Below are 14,845 nucleotides of genomic sequence, written 5' to 3'. Positions count from 1 at the left end.
TGTCCTTTAGTAGTGGTTTATTTGCAGCAATTTGACCATGAAGGCCTGATTCACACTGTCCCCTCTGAACAGTTGATGTTGAGATGTGTCTGTTACGTGAACTCTGTGAAGCTTTTATTTGGGCTGCAATTTCTGAGGCTGGTAACTCTAATGAACTTATCCTCTGCAGCAGAGGTAACTCTGGGTCTTCCATTCCTGTGGCGGTCCTCATGAGAGCCAGTTTCATCATAGCACTTGATGGTTTTTGCGACTGCACTTGAAGAAACTTTCAAAGTTCTTGACATTTTCCATATTGACTGACCTTCATGTCTTAAAGTAATGATGGACTATTGTTTCTCTTTGCTTATAACTACCTTGTCACAACACAACTGATTGGCTCAAACGCATTAAGGAAACAAATACCACAAATTAACTTTTAAGAAGGTACACCAGTATAAACACCATGGGACCACGCAGCCATCATACCGCTCAGGAAGGAGACGCGTTCTGTCTCCTAGAGATGAACGTACTTTGGTGTGAAAAGTGCAAATCAATCCCAGAACAACAGCAAAGGACCTTGTGAAGATGCTGGAGGAAACAGGTACAAAAGTATCTATATCCACAGTAAAATGAGTCCTATATCGACATAACCTGAAAGGCCGCTCAGCAAGGAAGACGTCACTGCTCCAAAATCGCCATAAAAAAGCCAGACTACGGTTTGCAACTGCACATGGGGACAAAGACCGTACTTTTTGGTCTGATGAAACAAAAATAGAACTGTTTGGCCATAATGACCATCGTTATGTTTGGAGGAAAAGGGGGAGGCTTGCAAGCCGAAGAACACCATCCCAACCGTGAAGCACGGGGGTGGCAGCATCATGTTGTTGGGGTGCTTTGCTGCAGGAGGGACTGGTGCACTTCACAAAATAGATGGCATCATCAGGGAGGAAAATGATATGGTTATATTGAAGCAACATCTCAAGACATCAGTCAGGAAGTTAAAGCTTGGTCGCAAATGGGTCTTCCAAATGGACAATGACACCCAACCATACTTCCAAAGTTGTGGCAAAATGGCTTAAGCACAACAAAGTCAAGGTATTCGGAGTGGCTATCACAAAGAAAGCCCTGACCTCAATCAGAACTGAAAAAGCGTGTGCGAGCAAGGAGGCCTACAAATCTGACTCAGTTACACCAGCTGTGTCAGGAGGAATGGTCCAAAATGCACCCTACTTATTGCGGGAAGCTTGTGGATGGCTACCCGAAACGTTTGACCCAAGTTAAACAATTTAAAGGCAATGCTACCAAATACTAATTGAGTGTATGTAAACTTCTGACCCACTGGGAATGTGATGAAAGAAAGAAAAGCTGAAATAAATCATTCTATCTACAATTATTCTGACATTTCACATTCTTAAAATAAAGCGGTGATCCTAACTGACCTAAGACAGGGAATTTTTACTAGGATTAATTGTCAGGAATTGTGAAAAACTGAGTTTAAATGTATTTGGCTAAGGTGTATGTAAACTTCCGACTTCAATTGTAGGTCAGCCTATTAGGACTAGGAGAGTGCGGATGGCTCTGTTGTAGGTCAGCCCATTAGGACTAGGACAGAGAGGATGGCTCTGATGTAGGTCCGCCCATTAGGACTAGGAGAGAGAGGATGGCTCTGATGTAGGTCAGCCCATTAGGACTAGGACAGAGAGGATGGCTCTGATGTAGGTCAGCCCATTAGGAGTAGGAGAGAGAAAGGATGGCTCTGATGTAGGTCAGCCTATTAGGACTAGGAGAGAGGATGACTCTGATGTAGGACAGCCCATTAGGACTAGGAGAGAGCGGATGGCTCTGATGTAGGTCAGCCCATTAGGACTAGGAGAGAGAGAGGATGGCTCTGATGTAGGTCAGCCCATTAGGACTAGGAGAGAGAGAGAGGATGGCTCTGATGTAGGACAGCCCATTAGGACTAGGAGAGAGCGGATGGCTCTGATGTAGGTCAGCCCATTAGGGCTAGGAGAGAGAGAGGATGGCTCTGATGTAGGTCAGACCATTAGGACTAGGAGAGAGGATGGCTCTGATGTAGGTCAGCCCATTAGGACTAGGAGAGAGAGAGGATGGCTCTGATGTAGGACAGCCCATTAGGACTAGGAGAGAGGATGGCTCTGATGTAGGTCAGCCCATTAGGACTAGGAGAGAGAGAGGATGGCTCTGATGTAGGTCAGCCCATTAGGACTAGGAGAGAGAGAGGATGGCTCTGATGTAGGTCAGCCCATTAGGACTAGGAGAGAGAGAGGATGGCTCTGATGTAGGACAGCCTATTAGGACTAGGAGAGGGAGAGGATGGCTCTGATGTAGGTCAGCCCATTAGGACTAGGAGAGAGCGGATATCTCTCTTCCAAGTGACACCCTATTCCCTATATAGTGCACTACATTTGACCAGGGCCCGTAGGCCCTCGCTGTATTCTCCTTCGTGCTACTTCTGCCAACTGGTGCTGCTTCTGCAAATACATTTTGTAGCAAAAAAGTGATGGGCTTTGGGGCTTATTACATCCTAGAGACAAAGATATCTCCATTCGAAATGGGCCTTCATCTCTGGAAACGGCTGCTTTCCATCTTAGAGCTGCATGTTCTTATGGCTGAGAAATGAGCCGCAGTGTTATTTAGATTTGAACGAAAACTTTTATATTTTTGAATCAAAAACTGCTGCTTCAAGTTTTGCACTTTGTTACATCATCACACTGCTGCACACCAACATTTCTGTTCCAACCCCCACCACCTACTTTGTTTTAGAGAAGGATAGAGGCCTGCTTTATTTTTACTTCATTAGACGGTAGTGCAAATCAAATCACATTTCATTTGACACATGCTTCGTAAACAACAGGTGTAGACTAACAGTGAAATGCTTACTTACGCTGTTACTGTAGTCTACACCTGTTGTTTACGAAGCATGTGACAAATAAGATTTGATTTGCACTACCGTTTTGATTTGCAAGAGGTATAGGACAAAATACGAATTTATCATAAGTAGTAGGCAGATGTGTATGGGTTCCTTTAAACAGAGCAGATTTACATACAAGCCTTGGCTGGTTCCTGTAGACATGACCATTACTGTGAATAATAGTAGTCATGCTTGCCTTTATTCTCAAAGTCATCCGGTATGTGCCACCTGCTGTAACTGTGATCTAATATTTGCCTCTGAGCTCTATGTATTTACCTAGTGGATGTTAAATCATAGCCACATTCCTCCTTTCAACTCCCATCCATTACAGGCTAATGCAATAGCAGGTTGCAGGTGGCCGAATGGCGCCGGGCACAACACCAGCGACCTGAGACACGCTCCAACACCCACCTCAGCCGCTTAATGAACGCATTTTGAAAGCCCTTTGCACCCACCTGGCACTAGGCTCATTCAAAGCAACACTTTGTATTTGAGCAGATATGCAAATATTGATGATTCTGTGCACTGTGGTGCTTTAAACTCATTGAATATAAGTATTTTAGCAAGCATACAGAGGTTACGCTTCTCTGCACTTACCTGACCCCTTAGGAGAATGATTCAAATGGTTGTATTCAATGCCTCTTTACAGGTTGGATTGGGTTGTAATTCAATGGAGAGCCATCACAGCTATAGAAAAGAGCATCAATACTTAAATGTTGTGGATACGGCATAGACAGCAGAACCTTTTAGGCCTTAGAAATACTGAGTCAATACCACTGTCAGACCCCTTCATATTAATTCTGATTTAGGCTTTATTAACCCAATCCGGAGGCCTGTATGGTGATATGGGAGAAAACTCAGTGAGACACCGGTGAAATATCCTCCCGAAAATTGACATTTATTTCTGCTGCTCTGAACAAATTCTCTCAGTTAACGACCTGTCTGAGAAATATAATTTCATATGTGAAAGAAATAACATCTTTATGCAAATAGTCCCATTGCACTTTGTTTGGATAGAGAGAGATTGGATCACTGCTCTGTGTTGGCAAAAAATAAATAACAAATTCCCTCCTGACTGTTTTACTTCTAGGAATGACAAAAGGTCATTAGGCCTCTTTGTAAAACAGCTTTCTGATATATGTGAATAAGTCGGCAGCTGTACAAAAGGTAAGGGGAACGACATATAGACACAGTGAGGTATAATGTTTGTGATCACATGGCATATATCTCAAGTTACAAGAGAAGAGCTATTCTGAGGTTATGGTTTCTGTAGAAAATGGCAAATAGGGCTTGTTTTCCATCCGTAAAAGAGAAGGTTTGTTTACATTATATTTCACATATATCAAAAATGAATAATGCAGCGACCAAGTCAAGCGGCAGCCCTGACATTTTCAACATTACTTAGTAAAACAATGAGATCAACTTCTCATTGTCATGAAATATACAGTAGAGACATCGAGTGTAGTACCGTATATTATCCACTGTAATTATGCCAAGAATCTTCCCCGTTCACAGGCTGTGTTTAATATATGTGGTGTTTAGTTGTTTGTGTTATAAGTGTTTGGTTGTGTTTCATTATTTACAGCTGGGAGGACGTATGCCAGGCTGACATGTCATACTGTAGTTTCTCTGCTGGTGGAGTGAACTTGTAATGATCTAGACCTACATAGAAATAGACTGCAACTCCATGCTGCCACAGTCACAGTCAGGATGTAGGTCTTCATGTGATGGATATTGTATGTCGCTGTGGTGTCCTTGACCGACTGATACAGATGTCATGCTACAGCTGGCACCCTGCTTCTCCAGTTAGCCTTGCAATGGTCTCCATCTAAACCTTCAGAATCAGCTGTTTCATAAATGATTAGCTACTAGTGCATGTCTACAAACTGTGCACCTTGACACAGGACACTGTAAAGTCATGGCCTCTCTGGTATTCTGGACTGTGTGTGTCCCAAATGGCACCCTATTACCTATATAGTTATTTTCAAAAGTAATGCACTATGTAGGGATATATACACTGCTCAAAAAAATAAAGGGAACACTTAAACAACACAATGTAACTCCAAGTCAATCACACTTCTGTGAAATCAAACTGTCCACTTAGGAAGCAACACTGATTGACAATCAATTTCACATGCTGTTGTGCAAATGGAATAGACAACAGGTGGAAATTATAGGCAATTAGCAAGACACCCCCAATAAAGGAGTGGTTCTGCAGGTGGTGACCACAGACCACTTCTCAGTTCCTATGCTTCCTGGCTGATGTTTTGGTCACTTTTGAATGCTGGCGGTGCTCTCACTCTAGTGGTAGCATGAGACGGAGTCTACAGCCCACACAAGTGGCTCAGGTAGTGCAGCTCATCCAGGATGGCACATCAATGCGAGCTGTGGCAAGAAGGTTTGCTGTGTCTGTCAGCGTCGTGTCCAGAGCATGGAGGCGCTACCAGGAGACAGGCCAGTACATCAGGAGACGTGGAGGAGGCCGTAGGAGGGCAACAACCCAGCAGCAGGACCGCTACCTCCGCCTTTGTGCAAGGAGGAGCACTGCCAGAGCCCTGCAAAATGACCTCCAGCATGTGTCTGCTCAAACGGTCAGAAACAGACTCCATGAGGGTGGTATGAGGGCCCGACGTCCACAGGTGGGGGTTGTGCTTACAGCCCAACACCGTGCAGGACGTTTGGCATTTGCCAGAGAACACCAAGATTGGCAAATTCGCCACTGGCGCCCTGTGCTCTTCACAGATGAAAGCAGGTTCACACTGAGCACATGTGACAGACGTGACAGAGTCTGGAGACGTCGTGGAGAACGTTCTGCTGCCTGCAACATCCTCCAGCGTGACCGGTTTGGTGGTGGGTCAGTCATGGTGTGGGGTGGCATTTCTTTGGGGGGCCGCACAGCCCTCCATGTGCTCACCAGAGGTAGCCTGACTGCCATTAGGTACCGAGATGAGATCCTCAGACCCCTTGTGAGACCATATGCTGGTGCGGTTGGCCCTGGGTTCCTCCTAATGCAAGACAATGCTAGACCTCATGTGGCTGGAGTGTGTCAGCAGTTCCTGCAAGAGGAAGGCATTGATGCTATGGACTGGCCCGCCCGTTCCCCAGACCTAAATCCAATTGAGCACATCTGGGACATCATGTCTCGCTCCATCCACCAACGCCACGTTGCACCACAGACTGTCCAGGAGTTGGCGGATGCTTTAGTCCAGGTCTGGGAGGAGATGCCTCAGGAGACCATCCGCCACCTCATCAGGAGCATGCCCAGGCGTTGTAGGGAGGTCATACAGGCACGTGGAGGCCACACACACTACTGAGCCTCATTTTGACTTGTTTTAAGGACATTACATCAAAGTTGGATCAGCCTGTAGTGTGGTTTTCCACTTTAATTTTGAGTGTGACTCCAAATCCAGACCTCCATGGGGTGATAAATTTGATTTCCATTGATAATTTTTGTGTGATTTTGTTGTCAGCACATTCCACTATGTAAAGAAAAAAGTATTTAATAAGAATATTTCATTCATTCAGATCTAGGATGTGTTATTTTAGTGTTCCCTTAATTTTTTTGGAGCAGTGTATATATACAGTGGGGAGAACAAGTATTTGATACACTGCCGATTTTGAAGGTTTTCCTACTTACAAAGCATGTAGAGGTCTGTAATTTGTATCATAGGTACAATTCAACCGTGAGAGACGGAATCTAAAACAAAAATGCAGAGAATCACATTGTATGATTTTTAAGTAATTAATTTTCATTTTATTGCATGACATAAGTATTTGATACATCAGAAAAGCAGAACTTAATATTTGCTACAGAAACCTTTGTTTGCAATTACAGAGATCATACGTTTCCTGTAGTTCTTGACCAGGTTTGCACACACTGCAGCAGGGATTTTGGCCCACTCCTCCATGCAGACCTTCTCCAGATCCTTCAGGTTTCGGGGCTGTCGCTGGGCAATACAGACTTTCAGCTCCCTCCAAAGATTCTCTATTGGGTTCAGGTCTGGAGAATGGCTAGGCCACTCCAGGACCTTGAGATGCTTCTTACGGAGCCACTCCTTAGTTGCCCTGGCTGTGTGTTTCGGGTCGTTGTCATGCTGGAAGACCCAGCCACGACCCATCTTCAATGCTCTTATTGAGGGAAGGAGGTTGTTGGCCAAGATCTCGCGATACATGGCCCTATCCATCCTCCCCTCAATACGGTGCAGTCGTCCTGTCCCCTTTGCAGAAAAGCATCCCCAAAGAATGATGTTTCCACCTCCATGCTTCACGGTTGGGATGGTGTTCTTGGGGTTGTACTCATCCTTCTTCTTCCTCCAAACACGGCGAGTGGAGTTTAGACCAAAAAGCTCTATTTTTGTCTCATCAGACCACATGACCTTCTCCCATTCCTCCTCTGGATCATCCAGATGGTCATTGGCAAACTTCAGACGGGCCTGGACATGTGCTGGCTTGAGCAAGGAGACCTTGCGTGCGCTGCAGGATTTTAATCCATGACGGCGTAGTGTATTACTAAGGGTTTTCTTTGAGACTGTGGTCCCAGCTCTCTTCAGGTTATTGACCAGGTCCTGCTGTGTAGTTCTGGGCTGATCCCTCACCTTCCTCATGATCATTGATGCCCCACGAGGTGAGATCTTTAATGGAGCCCCAGACCGAGGGTGATTGACCGTCATCTTGAACTTCTTCCATTTTCTAATAATTGCGCCAACAGTTGTTGCCTTCTCACCAAGCTGCTTGCCTATTGTCCTGCAGCCCATCCCAGCCTTGTGCAGGTCTACAATTTTATCCCTGATGTCCTTACACAGCTATCTGGTCTTGGCCATTGTGGAGAGGTTGGAGTCTGTTTGATTGAGTGTGTGGAGAGGTGTATTTTATACAGGTAACGAGTTCAAACAGGTGCAGTTAATACAGGTAATGAGTGGAGAAGAGGAGGGCTTCTTAAAGAAAAACTAACAGGTCTGTGAGAGCTGGAATTCTTACTGGTTGGTAGGTGATCAAATACTTATGTCATGCAATAAAATGCAAATGAATTACTTAAAAATCATACAATGTGATTTTCTGGAATTTTGTTTTAGATTCCGTCTCTCACAGTGTAAGTGTACCAATGATAAAAATTACAGACCTCTACATGCTTTGGAAGTAGGAAAACCTGCTAAATCGGCAGTGTATCAAATACTTGTTCTCCCCACTGTATATATATATATGTATGCTGCAATTAGTTGGTTGTAATTTTGGGTAGAGCAGATATTTCCAGATATTTTAGTTCGATGCATGTGTGACATAATTCCACCAGTCCTATTTATGATATAATTTATATCAATTATATAATTTATATCAATACTATTTGTTGTAATCTTTATTCCGTCTTTTCTGGTGGATTAAACTGAAATTACAACCAACTTTCTATGGCTTGTTTGAAAAATAGCGATATTTTCAAATTACCGAAATGAGAGGTTGCAATCTGAATAAAGGGGAAAAGGCCATTCCTGAACATGGGGTGAGACATTCTTACTAATCTGCTACAGAACCAGTTTGGATTATTGAGAGGTTTTTAATATTGAATCATTTCTGCCTCTGAATTCATATTTATTATATAAATAGGCATGTTTAATTTTGTCTGGCGTGCCATTCCAAATAAAATTGAATATTTTTTTACATCTAATTTAAAAAAACAAGTTGCTAGGTGTAGGCAAGGCCATAAGCAAATAGGTAAACGGGCATATGACTAAAGAGTTAATCAGGGTGATTTTTTTCCCCCTTTCCATGGTAGCAAGATCTTATCTATTTTTGCTAACTTTCTATTTGCTGGCCCAACGCTCTAACCACTAGGCTACCTGGCGGACCAAATACCCAAATAAATATAGAGTATGTCCACTTCACCGTCAGACCATTGTATTGGTAAACTACACGGTAATCCCCCAAACATTTTTAAGTGATCCAACACGTATACTTATCTTCATTTGGTTGTAATCCAGAGAGGTTAGAAAAAGTATCTAGACCCTCTATGAGGCTGTGGAGGGATCCAAGTTGTGGATTTAAAAGAAAACATGAATCATCAGCGTACAATGACACCTTTGTTTTTAAGCCCTGGATTTCTAGGCCCTTGATATTATTGTTGCATCTGATTTTAATAGCTAACATTTCGATGGCCATAATAAGTAGACATGCCGATAGTGAACAACCTTGTTTACTCCTCTTGACAGTTTAATACTTTCTAAGAAGTAGCCACTATTTACTATTTTACACCTAGGGTTACTTTACATAACTTTAACCCATTATATAAGAGATTCTCCAAAATTGAAATATTCCAGGCATTTATATATACATTTGAGTCGTACTTTATCAAAAGCCTTTTCAAAGTCAGCTATGAATACCAGGCCTGGTTTCCCAGATTTGTCATAGTGTTCTATTATTTCCAGGTTTGGTTTGTGTATCAGACTGTGATTTACAGTCCCCCCTCCCCTAAGGACAGCAGTGTTGGTGGGCCGGAGAGGCAGATTAGGAGGAAATACAAGGTTGAGTGGCTTATTACAGAACATACCTGGCTCTGAAAGAAGAAGGGAAGGAAAGAGCGAGGGAGGGAGGGAATGGGCGCAGTAAAAAGTAATGTTTGTGAGATCAGAGAGAGACATAAAATGCATTGAATTGTACTTAGAAGATCAGCGAGGAATGCCACTGGGGTCTCCTATAGGGTTTGAAAGTAGTATGCAGACAGAGACCACTGTTAGTCATTCCTTAACATTCCACTCCAGATAAGTGTACATCAGAATCGTGTCTAAAATCACAGATCAAAAATCGAATGCATCCCTGAAAGAGTCAATCATTAGAACAATCAAATATTTCATTCTCTGGGCTTTTGAGTTTTTACTCATGAAGCCAGCTGATCTCGAATCTGTTTTGGCTGATGCTGCCCCATAGAGATGTGTACTGTGTAGTAGTCTGGAGGTGTCTGTCTGCTCTGAAGAGATATGCTAGTGGATCAGATGGAGGGTGTGGTCGGCTGAGACAGACTCATAATGGAACAACCCTCCGCTCACACTCACATCCAGATGGATGATGTCACTCAGACAGAGACAGGGGCTCTGGGTCTTGAATCTTCCTGAGGTGAATCAGAAAGTGCCACTATTCGCTCTCTCCCTCACTCTGTGGTCTCTGTGGATTTATTGTTTGGATACCGACATTCATCCAAGATTGCCTGAATCTACCACAGCCCACAGTAAAGTGTAGCATCCACTGAATGTGGGCCTCGAACTACTGCTAGGATTAGTCTGTTTTGGCTTGGCTCAACTGAATGCAAAGCAGGAGGTGAGCCTATTGACTATTGTATCATAAATGTGTGGTTTGTCACTGTATCTTATACGTTTAGATTAGTTGGAGCATACTTGCATGCATCTGTCTTTAAAATAGAATACGTACATACAGAGTACAGTAATTTGAATGAAAACAGAAATGGCAAATATTTATTAATTAACCTGTCAGCATATTAATGGTATCTCATTTATTTTTTTCCCCGTTTTCGTTGGCACACTACTATCAGACAGCTTAAGGCAACAAGTTAAATAGTTGAATACGTACCTACAGTATAACATAGTTGTCTGATTGTAAACAGGACTTGCATAAAAGCATTAGCCTATTTTCCCCATTATTTGAATCGATGGTAGGCCTATATACAGTACATAATGTAACAACATGAGTGCCTTAACCAGTAATAGGCTATTCAAACATTGTGTGTGTGTGTGTGTGTGTGTGTGTGTGTGTGTGTGTGTGTGTGTGTGTGTGTGTGTGTGTGTGTGTGTGTGTGTGTGTGTGTGTGTGTGTGTGTGTGTGTGTGTGTGTGTGTCCAAACTTCCTGACCACAGTTCCTGTGTCAATGTTTATTTTTATCATGGAATGACTAACCAGGCCCAGCACACGATTCCAAGAGATAAGGTTCCACATCAATCAGAGAGTATTGTTTACTAAGCTTTATTGCAGCTTATTATCCATTGACATATTCAGACACTTGTTTTGTCCCTTTTCTCAAGAAGGAAATAATACATATTGTGGTTGGGTCCAATTGTTGCCACTCAGTGAATGTACAACTAAATGCTGTATATTTTCAACTTGAATGGGAGCAAGCTTTGTCTCACACGAGCCAGACCATAGCCTGCCGTGTATGTGTGTGGTCTCACCCTTGCTGACCCCAGTCCTTACCTATCTCCTCTCCTCTGGTCTCCTCAGCTCTGACAGTGTCGGCGGGCAGGGGGAAGATGGACGTGTGTGGCTTCCTGCTGGAGCAGGGGGCCATGGTGCAGCAAATCAACCGCAGGGGGGTCTCACCTCTCTTCTGTGCTGTCAGACAGGGACACTGGCAGGTGAGGAACACACACACTGCTAGCCTCAAACTACAATTACACATCAAAGTAACCATGACGATTTACCCTGAGGAAGTAGAGTTTACTGTAAGTCTGTGTGTGTGTCAGATTGCAGAGCTGCTGCTGCAGCATGGTGCTGACGTGAACATCAGTGACAAACAGGGACGGACACTACTCATGGTGGCGGCGTGCGAGGGCCACCTGAGCACGGCCGACTTTCTGCTGTCAAAGGGTGAGTTACCACGACGCTACGCTAGATAACGTCTGTGTCCGTGGAAGCTGCGGAGGTGAGGACAGCTCATAATAATGGCGGGAACAGAGTAAATGGAATGGCATCAAACACATGGAAACCATGTGTTTGACGTATTCTACTCCAGCCATTACCAGGAGTCCATTCTCCCCAATTAAGCTGCCACCAACCTCCTGTGGGCTGTCCCAAATGGCACCCTTCTTTTTACCAGGGCTCATAACTCTCAAAAGTAATGCACTATAAAGGAAATAGGGTGCCATTTGGGATGCAAACCATCTGCTCTTTTTCTAAAGTCAAATGAAATTCAAATTTAGAGCATTCAAATTTCAATAACCACATATCACACTTAGTTTTATATCAAATGTTTTGTTGAGTGAAGGTTATATGCTGTGGTTTTGAGAAATATGATGTTGAATGTTCGGTCTCCCAGGTGCGTTGTTGACGTCGATGGACAAGGAAGGGTTAACGCCCCTGAGCTGGGCGTGTTTGAAAGGACATAAGAACGTTGTGCAGTTTCTGGTGGAGAAGGGTGCGGTCATAGACCACACGGACAAGAATGGACGGACTCCACTGGACCTGGCCGCCTTCTACGGCGACGCGTCGATCGTGAGTAGTAGAGAGAGGTGGATAGACAGACAGAGACAGTCATTGAGCTCGATCTAAATCTGTCTCACTAGGCCTGCCCCTTAGTTAGGCCCAACACAAGTCCTCTGTGTCTCCTTATGGGACACACACTGCTGAGAATTACCAAAGATCTATGGGAGAATTAAGAGTGTGTGTTCTGACTAAGGAAGAGAGTGTGTGTTTGACTGTGTTGTTCCTGGTGTGTAGGTCCATTACCTGGTGGAGAGAGGAGCGGTGATAGAGCATGTGGACTACAGTGGCATGAGGCCGTTGGACCGGGCGATCGGGTGTCGGAACACATCGGTAGTGGTGACCCTGCTGAAGAAGGGGGCTAAACTGGGTAAGAAAAGAAGAACTCTAACTATGATACAAATGGTCCGTGTCTGTTTGTCTGCAAATAATGTTCATTCGGTTAATGTGTCCACTTTCGTCTATTCCAACCACAGGACGGTCTTTTGGTTGCTTTAAGATGTTAGTAATGAGAGTGACTTGTGCTTCCAGCTGAGTGTCTGTACTCCTACTAAATAAGATGAGGCTAATCCATGGAATCAGGTGACAAACTCCTGGTTTCATTGATGCTCACTGCTAAATTCAAGGCAATGACACTGAACCAATTTCTACCAGCATTCACCTAGTGTGTGTAGTGTCCCTCTCTCTTTCTGTGTCTCTCTTGCTCTCTCTTTCTTTTCTCTAATTTGAGAATGGTACTTATCACCTAAATGACATTCACTGAGCTATCTTGGCCTGGAGCTTATCTGCCTCATTTTACATCTGCAGTGCAGGCCAGCCAGTTGCACCCCTCCCTGAATTAGCTAATGGCCAATATCTTCAACCCACTCTCCTTGCTCTGGTAGCAATGTAGCCTGTTCCTAGCACACAAAGCTATCAGTGTCTATGATCTCAATGACTGTTACGACCAGCAAATCACACATTTTTTCCATTAGGATTCATATCAATGCAATTATAGGTACAGTATATCCACAGACAAACTCACTTTGAATTATCAGTGCAGGAATCCTTAATGGTGAAACAGCCACATTCATTTGTGATAATACAACAACAAAGAAGTTATTGTAAAACAAACACTGTTTTCTTCCCTCAGACATCAATTGCACGCGCGATATTCTATATACTGCAATTTTTTCCCCCCCGCGTTGCGCGACGTGCCTCCACTTCGGCAACAAAACAAAAACAACAATGGCGGACAGTGGCGCTGTTTCCCCTACTGTGAATTCCATCTTTACTCTGGGAAAGGTCTAAAATGAAGAAATCACATTTTATAGCTGTAGCGGTTTCAAATTCTCCTCTGCTTTCATCTTTTTACATGATTCCTTCCTTCCTTCAATCTCTCATCCTTTTTTCTTCTTCTTGACTGCCTTCAATGTAACCCTAAGGGTACAGAACATCGCCTTATGATCGATCAGGTACAATCTTTAGGTAACTTTACCTTACCAATTTCCTAGTGAATATAGTCCGTGGGTCGGGGAGCGGCAGGGGTGTAACTCTACTTTCTCTATGTCTGTGTGGACCAACAGGGAATGCAGCCTGGGCTATGGCCACATCCAAGCCTGATATCCTCATCATTCTCCTGCAGAAGCTTATGGAGGAGGGCAACCTGCTTTACAAGGTATGGAAAAGAGATCAAGTCAACATTACACTGTTCAAATTATAATTTGGGATTTTGGCAATGAGGCCCTTTATATTTTGGCAATGAGGCTCCCAAGAGGCGCAGCGGTCTACGGCACTGCATCTCAGTGCTAGAGGCGTCACTACAGACCCTGGTTCAATTCCAGCCTGTATCACAGCCGGCCGTGATTGGGAGACCCATGGGGTGGCGCACAATTGGTCCAGCGTCGTCTGGGTTAGTGTTTGGCCGGGGTAAACCGTCATTGTAAATAAGAATTTGTTAACTGATTAAATAAAGGTTGAATAAAATAAAAAATCTACATGTACTGTGCAGTTTGTAGGAAGTTGCTAACTAGCGCAATTGCTAACTAGTATGCTAGCAGATACCCATAGGCTTCCAGTCATTGCGCTAACGCTAGTTAGCATTGGCTCGGGGAACTACCTCCAACTTACTTCATACTTGACACAGGGACATAAAAATGGTATCCACGAGTTCCTCTGACTCTGGAGAAGTAGTATAAAGGGCCTCATTGCCAAAATCCTGAAGTATCCCTTTAAGACTGAACTTTATGGTTCTAAACAAGGACATTATACTGTATAATGTGTATGTACAGTCAAGTGTGTTCTGAGTGAATGGAATATCATATTTTATGATGGGCTACAATCTAAACAAAGACTGATGCAAGTACTGTAATTATACCTTGATGTCACTGAATTGATCGGCCGTCAAAAGGAGTGTTTGTATATATCTTAGCCACTGTATAAAAAGGACATCTCAGCCACTAATTTGCTTGAGAGAAAACAACATAATGACTGTCATATTTTGAGCAGCTCAATGCGACGCAGCAGAGATGAATGGGTGTGTGTCGTGCCACACTCGCCTTCTGAGCCATGATTGATCCGTGACATTTAACAGATTGAGTTTTATGGCAGATAAGGACAATCCGCTCGGGTGGAACCTGTGTGTGATTGATGAGTGAGACGGAAGGGAGTGTGTGAGCTGCTGCAGCACGGCTGTTGGGTTGGGGGGAGTATCTGACGACCGTCCTTCTCTTCCTCTCTCGCGCCCTCTTTCCATCCCTC

The 14,845-nt window shown here is 43.8% G+C and overlaps 1 protein-coding gene across 11 annotated transcripts in view; it reads left to right on the top strand.

Moving 5' to 3' along the window:
- The window catches only part of LOC139546930 (protein TANC1-like), a 303,586-nt gene that overhangs the window by 284,722 nt on the left and 4,019 nt on the right, over nt 1–14,845 (top strand). For 6 of the 11 annotated variants that reach the window (XM_071355901.1, XM_071355900.1, XM_071355905.1 and 3 more), the window contains 5 exons: nt 11,129–11,494; nt 11,943–12,118; nt 12,344–12,476; nt 13,531–13,560; nt 13,672–13,763. In XM_071355901.1, coding sequence (XP_071212002.1) covers nt 11,129–11,494; nt 11,943–12,118; nt 12,344–12,476; nt 13,531–13,560; nt 13,672–13,763 — 797 coding nt within the window. The remainder of the gene's footprint in view (nt 1–11,128; nt 11,495–11,942; nt 12,119–12,343; nt 12,477–13,530; nt 13,561–13,671; nt 13,764–14,845) is intronic. The other 5 variants (XM_071355909.1, XM_071355907.1, XM_071355908.1 and 2 more) reach the window with 2 other exon arrangements.

This window comes from Salvelinus alpinus, chromosome 20 (genome assembly GCF_045679555.1).
Source record: "Salvelinus alpinus chromosome 20, SLU_Salpinus.1, whole genome shotgun sequence".
NCBI classification, from domain to species: Eukaryota; Metazoa; Chordata; class Actinopteri; order Salmoniformes; family Salmonidae; genus Salvelinus; species Salvelinus alpinus.
The sequence above is the reverse complement of the archived record's forward strand: the minus strand, read 5'-3'. Positions and strand labels throughout refer to the sequence as shown.